Genomic DNA, 11,205 nt, shown 5'->3' with positions numbered 1-11,205 from the left:
TCCTGCAATTTGAGATTTTATTTATGCGCAATATACTCTAGGGCATCTCATGGACTCAAGCAAGGCCCATCATATGAACTGTGTGAAAATGTTTGCAAAAAGTTCTTCAGTTGATAGCTTGTGGATAGGCTTTGCACATGGAGATGTTTCTTCATTTTTAAAAAATGTGTTTGTCAGCCAGTTGTATAGATGACAGATAGTGTTCAACCTAACACCCAGTTTCTGGAGAATCTTTGAGAGAGCCTTGATACAGTACACTCCACTGAGATGGCTCATCATTTTGTACATGAACTAGGTTGAATTCCAGCTTTATTCTAAGTAGCTATGAACCTTTGGTTCCACACATTGCCGAGCAATATTCACTACTAATGATAATAATCTTTCCTAGAATCTATGCGGCTGCTACAGCTTAGTTGCTAGGCCCCTTGCGCTTTTTGAAGGAGGAAACGAAACCTTGTGGCAGTATTTTTATTCATGTAAATTTAAAATATAGGCCAGCGATAGGAATGCCTCTTGAATATTTGTGTATTTTGGAAAGGAAAATGTACGAAGCCTGCTCTGCGAAACAGGCATTGGCTACCCTTAACATGCCCAGAAACCGGTGTTTTTGTTTTAAAGGGCCCCTGATATCATTTTGGTGGGCTCATTCTAGTGGACCAGATTTGTAGAAGTGGTCTTTGTGGGCATTCGAGTCATATTTGGAAGCTCTGCATGAACCCTATCATTTGGAAATAATTTTTAAAAAATCTGCTCGCAGTAGCTTGCAACCGGTTACGGAGACACGCCTCACCGCCTCTGCCCACTGATGTCATTGGGGTGGGGGACGCACGATGAGGTGTGTCTCCTTAATCGATTGCGAGGTACTGCAAGCAGAGATTTAAAAATTATTTCAAATTATAGGGTTCATGCACAGCTTTCAAATATGAATTGAATGCTTACAAAGACCACCTCTGCAGATATGTTGCACTAGAATAAGCTCGTAGAATTCATTTCAGGGCCCTTTTAACTGATTCCATACTTTTTTATAATGGCAGATGTTTATAGGTGTGTTTTGTTTACAACTGGAAAATAGACTACTTACTTGCTGGTTGCTGCCTGGGCTTTGAGTGGTGTGCTCACATTCTTCCTGTTTTAATAGAATGCTAACAATTTTCTTTCCCTGTCCATTGCAGTGCCAGCCAAAATGGTGAAACGGCTGAAGAGGATGCTGGAGTCCAAAAAGGAGCCAGATCAGCCTGTTGTGCCATGTGCAAAGGTTTGTGAGCTAAAATATGATCGTTGCACGTACTCTTGAATATACAAGTGAGGTACTCTTCTGCGTTTGAAATTTTCTCTGGCATTCGATAGAGAAGTTATCACGGCTTCTTGAATTCATGCATGAGCACATTAGAGGCATGTCCTAAAATGTATATCTGCGTGTCTGCAGACCGTCGCCCCACCGGACAGTGAAAGGGAGAATCGCCAGAAAGAGGGCACTGCGGGTGATCGGCAGCACATGCATGTTTTTCGCTTAGCCAGCCACGTGCAATCATCCTTGTTGCTTCCTCAAGGCATGGAGACGAAATGCTAAATCAGACACGCATTGGTGCCTTAGTATACCAACTGAGCCGTCTACAACCATAAATTCCTCAAATCTTTGCCGCGAAGTGCTGAGCACGAACAGGTTATGAAACACGTATCGAAGAAATGACCAAATTAAGTTATGACTGGCTGTGCACTAATCAGTTGCAGTGTGATCAGTCCTAAAAAAAATTGGCAATTGAAAAGGTTATTGTAGAGGCATGCATGTAAATAGATGCTCAGGAAACCCCAAAAAGCCCTCCATCATACCTCGGTGTACCATAGATCCAATTTGAGGACACCTGAAGTAGATGGTCATACAGTGCAATATGCTCAGGTAACGTGAAAGAGCCCATGCTTTCCTAGCAGGCACTTCATCTAGTCGCTAGGTTATTACAGCACTACAATTCGCATTGAACCCATTAATGCAGGATCTCTTTCGAAAAATTTTTGCAGTTGCAGTACAGTTAAGTAATTTCCTCGCATTAAACAACTGCTGACATCCCAACTGCACAGAGGATAACGGGCAATCTAGCATTTCCATTGAAACAGGTGAATTCGCTTGCTTGCCTTTATCTTTGATTGCTGTGCTGTTTGCAGGTTGACATTGGGAATGGTGTACTGGTTGACCGCACCATTCTTCAAATGTTGGAGCGGCAGTGTCAAAGCAGCCCTGGGAAATTCGCCAGGGCGCTCCTTCGGAATGTGTTCACGGAGGAGGAGTTGAGGGGAAAGTCCCTCTATGGGATGAAAAATAACGTGCAAAAGGGCCTTCCTGTGAAGGAGACCCTAGACCCTGTTCGGCTGTCTGCTGTGATAGGTGAGTGTTCCATCTCTTCTCTGCTTGCTTGCTTAAAAATTAAGGGCCAAACTATAGCAAAGCATTGAAGAAGGAAAAGTATAGGTCATGTAGTTAAGTTTGAGTTTTAAGTTATGAGAGAGACCCGGCTGCTTGCAAGACTTTAGAGCAGTCCCTTCCAACACTCCACTGCCTCGCTGCTCAGAAATTTGGTGCACTTCTTTTATGGGCTATACTGTCATGGCTTCAGCCTAGAAGGCTAATTTTTCTAGCGCCAGATTAACATAGCATTCCACAGCACGACAGCACTTGCAAGTGTGTGTGTATTGGTTGCACCCATGGCGACAGCACTGATTTTGTGCCATATTATGGCACTTGGCACCCCCCTTTTCTATGTCTACATAAACTTTTCCATAGGTGAAGACTACAAGGTCCACAGACCGCAAACTGCCTTGTGCTAACATTTCTCATGGTTGTTTATTATATTATTTCTACCAGAAATGTGTGCTGGCAGATATCTTAGCCCACATGGTATGCAGAAAACACCAAACCTGGCATGTGCAGTCATGTGCGAAGGTGGAGGGACCACATGAGTGGGGATGTTTGCGTGGCTGGCAGAAGTGTGTGGGCAAATAGGCTGACATATTTTATCAGTCACCCAATGCATACCTTAAAAACAGACGCTGCACCATGAGAAAGTGCTGGCACGTGCCGCATTTGCTCGCGTATAACCTGCACCGAAATTTGAAAAAACGCCTTTAATAAGTGAGGGTGCGAGCTACCTGCTAATTTTTTCTTTTGGGGGGGTCAGCTTCACAGCAGTGCGCGATGGCGGCCTTCCACGTGTAGTCTGCCATTCTCATTGTCGTCAACGCTTGTCAAGTCGACGAGGGGCCAACGAAACGTGTAGCGGAATCCACATTCATAGTCTGTTTATTCTTCCCCCGCCATTGGCCACGTTTTCTTCAGCCAGTGTTGTTGAGCCTAGTGTCGGGAACTCTTTCATGTACTGCACCCCAGTTTGCACCATTTCCCTGCTTTGTTTTGGCGTCATGAGTGCGACTCGGTGGCAGTGTTTCGCAGCGAAAGAGAAGTTAAGCGGAAAATTTCTCTTGCTGCCGAAGATATGTGCCAAAGTTGTGCTTTCACTGTCTACGCTAGACAGCAAGGTCACGGCGTTTAGCTTAATACTTCCCGCGCTTCCTTGACGGACCTGGCGGGGCCATGTTATCCACAACCCAAGTGTGCACTACACCGCTTGTCAAACACACTCAAAGACAAGGCACTTTTCGTTCAAAGCAATCACAAAATGGCGAATGGTTGTAACCTCATGAAGACGGAGCGTCACTCTGTCGACACGGTCGGAGAAATCCAAGTGACGAAACGACGAATGACTGTATGAGACCCGCTGTGGTGGCTCAGTGGTTAGGGAGCTCGGCTACTAATCCGGATTCCCCGGGTTCGTACCCGACCGCAGCGGCCGCATTTCAATGGAGGCGAAATGCACAGGCGCCCCTGTGCTGTGCGATGTCTGTGCACGTTTAAAGATCCCCAGGTAGTCGAAATTACTCCGGAGCCCTCCACTATGGCACCTCATTGTTCTCTTAGTCCCTTCTTTATCCCTTCTCTTAATGCACGGTTCAGGTGTCCACCGAGGTGTGAGACAGATATTGCGCCACTTCCTTCCCCCAACAACCAGTTTTTAATTTTTAACGTATGAGACAAGCGATAACTGCCCCCGAGAATTTTGCAACAAAAGCAAGTTGACGGCGATGACTATCCGACTGCCACCTCGAAGTGTCAGAGATCGCAGGGACCTCTACTGGCAAAAATGAGGTACCAAAAGTATTTCAAGCCAATCCAACTGCAGAGTAAATCCACCTCAATCCAAGATGGCGCCTTTTGCGCCAGCAAAAAGCCAATAAGATGGCCGATTTTGGCCCGCAGGCGACTGAAATTAGACTGAGAAATCAAACTTTCGGACTTTGAAAGTCCAAAATATCCGTCGTGAATACGTATGCGCTTCTATGGGGTAACTGACAGTGCCTCATCGAACTCCGAATTACTCGTCGGTTACTGCACTTTATTACTTGCTAAGGAGGCACAAGATAAACTGTGCGTTCATGAAATTTAGCGTTCTGTAAGCTCGGTCCTCATGACTCATTTCTGGTGCAAATAGCTGAAGCAAGCATGGGCACATTCAGTTGGGTGAGGTATGCGAGATCTGCCTTACCACTATGAAGGTTACCATAGGCCAAAACAGGCTACTGTATGAATAATAGGACTCTTTAGCAGACTGTTTTGTTTGAAGCAGATTAAAACATCTGTGCTGACATGCTTTCTTTGTGGAGTGCCATGGAAATCAGAGCTATAAAATTGAATGTTCTATACACAACTGTAATTAATGCACAAGTAGCGTGGCAGTGGTTCTTTAGGAAGGTAGTTTTATCTGCTTGTGCAGTTTAATTGCTTTTGCTGATTTTGTGTACTTAGCATTTATCTTAGTATAACCCAGCCTGCCCAACATTGTAGTTTATTTTTTTGCAGTTACTGTTTCTCAGTGGTTGTGGATGTCGAATTTTCTTTTACTTTTCCTGAACAATTATTATTGCTGAAACTGTTCGAGACGGACAGTATTGAAGTGCACATTCTGTGTGTAACCCGATGCTTTAGTGTACTCTCTTCCGTTTCATGTACAAGGAGATAGTAAGCATAGTATGGTAATGTTCACCGAGTTGAGGCAGCTAGTTGTGGCAATAGTTTCAGTTGATATCATGCAAGCAGTGACAGGCATATTGACTCATTCTTGACGGCACATGTAATTTCATGCATGCCCCAGTGCAGTGGCTCAGTGGTTATGCACTCGGCGGCCATATTTCAGTGCACAGAACGCCATGTGGTTCAAATCTGGAGCCTTCCACTGCGGCGCCCCTTATAGCCTTTTGTTTTTCTGGGATGGTAAACCCTATATACCATACCAGTATGATGAGGTGATCAAGGGCAGTGCACACAAATAATATTGACTTTGTGTTTCAGTTGATATGTAGCACACTGTAATTGTGATTTGTTTTATATCTTTGCAGGGTACACGTGTGACCATTTTCCTGGAGTCAATGTGGCGTATTTAAAAAACAGCCTGGCAGCACTCCTTGCACGGGAACTAAAATAAACTGAAATGAGTTCAACTATTATTTCCTGCCTTCTGTTAAAAAATGAATATCCAACTATATTTGTTGTTGGTCAGTAACAGCACGCAGAATATTCTCATAATCTACAGCTGACAGAACTACTCGTCTCTAAGCTAAGCAGATATCTGAAATATCACTTCTTGAAAGATTTGCGAGTTGAATGAGTGTGATGCAGTAAAATGGTTGCTTCATCCAAAATAGTTCAAACCAGCTGTGCACGAAAAAATTACTAATGCATGCCCACTTAATCCAAGGTACACACTGGCTTCATCACCTAGAAAGTGCACTAGCCTGTCTGGAGGTGAATTGTAATATGACGCAGCTAAATTAACATGACGTACATACTACAGCTTTAAGCTGTACAAAACTCATGGAAATGGGGATGAGTCAGGCAAGCTTGTGCTTATCTGCCAGGTGGTAGTAAATTTAGAAGGACAAGTTGATTTCTATGGTGCATAGTAGGAGATGAAGCATTGCATTGGGGAGGTGTACCTGCCTGCCACCAGCTCTGACTGTAAGTCCTGCCTGCCGATAGCTAGAAAGGCACGAGGTGGTAGTGATTGCTGTACAGTATGCACTGTACTGCGGCCTGGAAGTTTTCTGGACCAGGAATCATTCGCCCAGCTTATTCATTGTGGCACTACTTTCACCCCTCAAGGTCATCACCATTTTGTCCTCTTCAATGATCCGGAACAATCGCTCATGGCCCCAGATAGTGTTACAAAGACGACGAGACTGGCAGTGGCATGGTGCTCGTGCCTAACTGCCATTAAATCATATCTCTGCCGTTGCTCATCGCGCCTCATTCTTTGGCTGGCCGCCACGTGCCAAGTTAGCTGCTGGCTAACTTATGATCGTACACATTTTTTGTTGTTTATTGGTCGAAATTCAACAGATAATCAACTTTTAGCTTTTCAACATCACTTCAACAGAAAATCAACAGCAGTTAGTGTTGAATGAATTCAACACATGCACAACAGAAACTCATGTGCCAATTTTCAACATGGGCTCAACATGCTGTCAACACTGAATCGGCCAAAACTCTCCACTTTTTCAACACAATTTCAACAGTGTGTGTTGACATGGGTTGCTGGAATTTCAACACAAAGTCAACATGGATTTTTGTAAGGGTTCCTTATGTCGGCAACCCTTGGCGCGTATTTAGTAACTTCAATATACCTCCCAGTTCTATTTTGTCTGTAGGGTTAGGACAGCAACCATCAAGTCGTGTCTGCTAAGCATGTTGCAACAAGTCTTGGTAAGAATCGAGTCGACAACAAGATATCTGCTTTTGGGCGCAGCCGTGGCCTCGTGATAGAGCACCCCCCTCGGCTTCAGGAGTGAGGGCTCGACTCTCACTGCCGCCGGGTACCCGCCGGTTTCCTCAAATGGCTAGAAGCCATTCCTGGGCCAGGTGCTCGACTTCTCAGGTTGCATGGCTTGGGAAAGGAGCCGGCGCCTTCCGATCCCACCACTTTGTGAGCCTGGAGGAGACACTTATGCGCAAAAGAAAGGGCGACAAGTGGGCATTTACCGCACGAGGCGGATTTAGGGCTGCTTGACGGCGGGACCGTCAACAGAACTGTTCCTTTTCCCCAGCATTTCATCCTAGGAAAACCGGAAAGGCTTATTAACCCTGAATAAGCCGGGCACAAGACCAGGGCAAAGCTTGTACCCATTTTATCACCGGTAGGTACCCGGCGGCACTCAGGTGCTGCTCAGAGCACTATACGCCGCCGATGCAGTTTTGAAGTTCTGAATAAACCAATATAGCGTGCACGCAGCTTACAGTCGCGAGTAAACAAGGTTAGCAAAGTGACGTCACCGGAGCAGCGAAAATCGCAACGCGCGGCTGACGCCGCGCCGTGCTTTGAGAACGCACCTGACCCTGCTGTTAGCGGCGTGCTCGTAACCGCAGTGCTGAGCGTCGATATCTGCAGCGGTACGGTGGCACGTCAGAAATGCTAATCTTTTACCGCTCGCGACTGTACGAACCTTAATGCTCAAGGACTGCAAAGAAGATTGCAAAAAAAAGTTGTCACCAAAAAACACAACACCGCTGATTACAGACATGCTAACGGTGATTAAAGAATAGTAATTAAGTTTATGAAAAAACATGGTGTGATGAATCGAAAAATGAAAAGAATAGAGCAGAATTTTGTACAGTAAGCAACAGAGTAAATGCTTTAATTCTGTTATCGAAACAAAATTTCTACGAAAACCAATTTCGCGATTCACTGATGCCCCGCCGCGGTGGCTCAGTGGTTAGGGCGCTCGACTACTGATCCGGAGTTCCCGGGTTCGAACCCGACCGCGGCGGCTGCGTTTTTATGGAGGAAAAACGCTAAGGCGCCCGTGTGCTGTGCGATGTCAGTGCAAGTTAAAGATCCCCAGGTGGTCGAAATTATTCCGGAGCCCTCCACTACGGCACCTCTCTCTTCCTTTCTTCTTTCACTCCTTCCTTTACCCTTCCCTTACGGCGCGGTTGAGGTGTCCAACGATATATGAGACAGATACTGCGCCATTTTCCTTTCCCCCCAAAACCAATTATTATCATTATTATTATTATTCAGGCTGCGTTTTTATGGAGGAAAAACGCTAAGGCGCCCGTGTGCTGTGCGATGTCAGTGCAAGTTAAAGATCCCCAGGTGGTCGAAATTATTCCGGAGCCCTCCATTACGGCACCTCTCTCTTCCTTTCTTCTTTCACTCCCTCCTTTACCCTTCCCTTACGGCGCGGTTGAGGTGTCCAACGATATATGAGACAGATACTGCGCCATTTTCCTTTCCCCCCAAAACCAATTATTATCATTAATATTATTATTCACTGATCAGTACGGGTCAAACATGGCCTTTAGTCAACGAGGTAGCAGGAAACCAACTCTTACCTATGAAGGAGTCAACTGAGCGTAACTCTGGATCGTAACGCCGTCCTCAGCAGATGTTTTTAGGCATTATTTCTCTAGAGAACACCGCATCAGAGTGTTAAAGGGTCGCAAAACTCTGCCACCTTGGCAAGTATCGTCGTCTGTTTTTCTTCCTGTGTAAGCTATTATTACATTTGAAACCAAGCATACAAATTAGTTGCATCCTGTTTGCAATATTTGCGAGATACGAACAGTCCTAAGAGCTTTAAAAGTGAGCGTAATAAAACAATGAGCGAAATCAAAAGCACTCCAAATGAAAATCTAAAATCTTTAAAAGAAAACCAAAGAGCTAAGAAAAGAGACTACTACTACAATTACGCCGACGGCATTTAGACCAAGCGAGTGCTATACGTTGTTGCGTCAAATAAATAATAAAAAGAATAAATAGACAGCGTACTGGCGTCATGGGAAAAACCCGAGTTCTAGAAGGTACGAAAGCATCCGAGCTGTCACCCAACAAAGTACTACGCAGCCTTGTTATCGCTTCTTACGTGAATATTTATGTGCTTTGGTGAAACGTGTTTTTAAGGCCAGTAGGTTCATTTCGGGGGAAGGCAAGACTGCACGAATAAGACGAGGAGACAAGCAAACAACGTGGTGCTGTATTCGTTTTTTTGCCTTTTGTCCTCGTGCTATTTCCGGAGAATTAGCTTTTTCTTAAGCTTCAATGCAAAGGTCCTACGAAAATGAAAGGCAATAAATTTTGGGCATTCAATTAACTATTACTCTATATGTGACCAGTTTTTTCCTTATTTGGCGAACCAGTGGTCACAGAGGGATGCGGGTGGTACCAAAACGAATCGTCGTTTCTTGATGTACACGTTTGTATACATATTTGTCGAAAGCATGGGCGAAAATAACTTAGCTAACGCTCCTCACTTGATATCGCATGTGCAAATCATTCGCTTAATTTTTTTAATTACATGCCTTGAGAGTGTCCCTGAAAACAGCCCAGAAGTGACTCAAATGTTTTGTGACGACAGGTACAAAAAACTTTGCTGAAGGCTCTGTGAAAATGGCAGTTTTCTCCAAAGTGTTTTTTAGTATTACTGCGTTGCTTACAGAATAGCATGAGATTGGCTACATAGATTTTTGTGCAGTTCATTTCACACACACACACACACACACACACACACACACACACACACACACACACACACACACACACACACACACACACACACACACACACACACACACACACACACACACACACACACACACACACACACACACACACACACACACACACACACACACACACACACACACACACACGCGCGCGCGCGCGCGCACACGCGCACACGCACGCACACACGAGAGTCGTTTCTCTATGCGGGGCCCAACTCGCACAAAACTGCCTTTTTTGACGACTCTACATATGAAGACAGTGCACCGCGTGGCAAGAGTTGTTGGCCGTAAAAGCGCAACTTTTGTCAGTGCGCGATTGTGCTTCTGTCGTGTTATCTTATCACGCGCGCCTAAGTGGCTTCCAAAACACTTTTTTCTCTCTTGTGTTAATTAGTGGAATGGCCTCCTGGACTGCAGTGAAGGAGTAAAAAATGTTAAAGAGCTTGAATGTTTTTTTTTTTCAATTGTGCTATGGGCAACGCGAGAAGTAAGAATTTCTTGTATCCCCATCAGTGCTTTCATCCATGTTTTTTGCTAATAAATGCTGTCTCTGTGTTGCTGCTTTGACCCTGTTTTGTAATCTTTATTGTGAGTGCCTGAAATAATTAGGTCTTGAAAAAATCCTCTCCTGCAAAGGCCCTCAATTGAGGGCTACAGTATTCTTAAATAAATAAAAATGTGCGTCTCTACTCGCCGCTGGCACGCCGTCTTCGTTTGTGATGGCTCACCTGACTTTTTCATCATGCGTATGACTCGTACACGCTCGCGATTCGGTGGGCACCTGAGTGAGTCCAGTGTGCGGACACATCACTATGGCGACACGTAACGTATGCCGACGCTAGTCCGAGTGTAGATCACGTGACCACGGCTATCGCTTCTCCTGAATTATTACCACAGATTGCAACATGCTCCTGCGCTTGCTCCCCTTCCTGGCAGCCGACACAGGCAGAGCTGTTGGTCTTTAGGTACGCATTAAGAATCCTCTCCCTACTCTTGCCATCTAGAGGACACATCGACATCCTCACAGGCTCCTCAGGCGCCATCCGTGGTCTCCGGCATGTTCTGAACACCGACTTATCGGCACACAATTCAGGACACAAATGCAAAATACTCCCTCGCGGTATGTGCACGATGGATTCGTCCAATTCGGAATGTCTGCACTACCGGGAACAACAGTCGCCCCGACGCACGTTAGCGGCTACCATCCATTGCGAGTAGCAAGGACCCGGCTGCTCTATAAAGCGTGGCCCGCATGCCCGCATAGAGCGCGTTTTTCCGGGCGATTCCTCGGCGTCGAAAGCAGCGGAGCGTTTTTTGACGCCGGAGAGGACGTTTTTGCCAAATCGTCGGGTTCTGGCGGAACAGAAAAAAACGCCGACGCCGCGCCGACGCCCGGAGAGGGCAGCGACAGAGGACAAATGAGAGCCGGAGCGGACGTCACGTGATTCTAGACGGAGCCACGCCGGTGCACGCCGGCCGAGAGAGACGCGCTCGCATGTAGTGTGCTGGCTCGGGAGCAGCCAGCTAGAGGGCGCTGTACGTTCGTTCTTTTTTTCAGCATGCGCACGCGTTCTTGCGACCATGCGCACGAGGGCGCATTG

General features: G+C 45.9%; 1 protein-coding gene across 1 annotated transcript; it reads left to right on the top strand.

Annotated features, from left to right (window-relative positions):
- The first annotated feature begins 1,183 nt into the window (after nt 1-1,183).
- LOC144095496 (uncharacterized) lies at nt 1,184-5,550 on the top strand. Its single transcript, XM_077629220.1, has 3 exons — nt 1,184-1,255; nt 2,161-2,380; nt 5,443-5,550. The coding sequence occupies exons 1-3, from the start codon at nt 1,184-1,186 to the stop codon at nt 5,526-5,528; spliced, it is 378 nt and encodes a 125-aa protein (XP_077485346.1). The 3' UTR covers nt 5,529-5,550.
- The last annotated feature ends 5,655 nt before the right edge of the window (nt 5,551-11,205 follow it).

The sequence above is a fragment of the Amblyomma americanum genome, chromosome 6 (assembly GCF_052857255.1).
Source record: "Amblyomma americanum isolate KBUSLIRL-KWMA chromosome 6, ASM5285725v1, whole genome shotgun sequence".
Lineage (NCBI taxonomy): Eukaryota > Metazoa > Arthropoda > Arachnida > Ixodida > Ixodidae > Amblyomma > Amblyomma americanum.
This window is presented reverse-complemented; position numbering and strand designations above follow the sequence as displayed.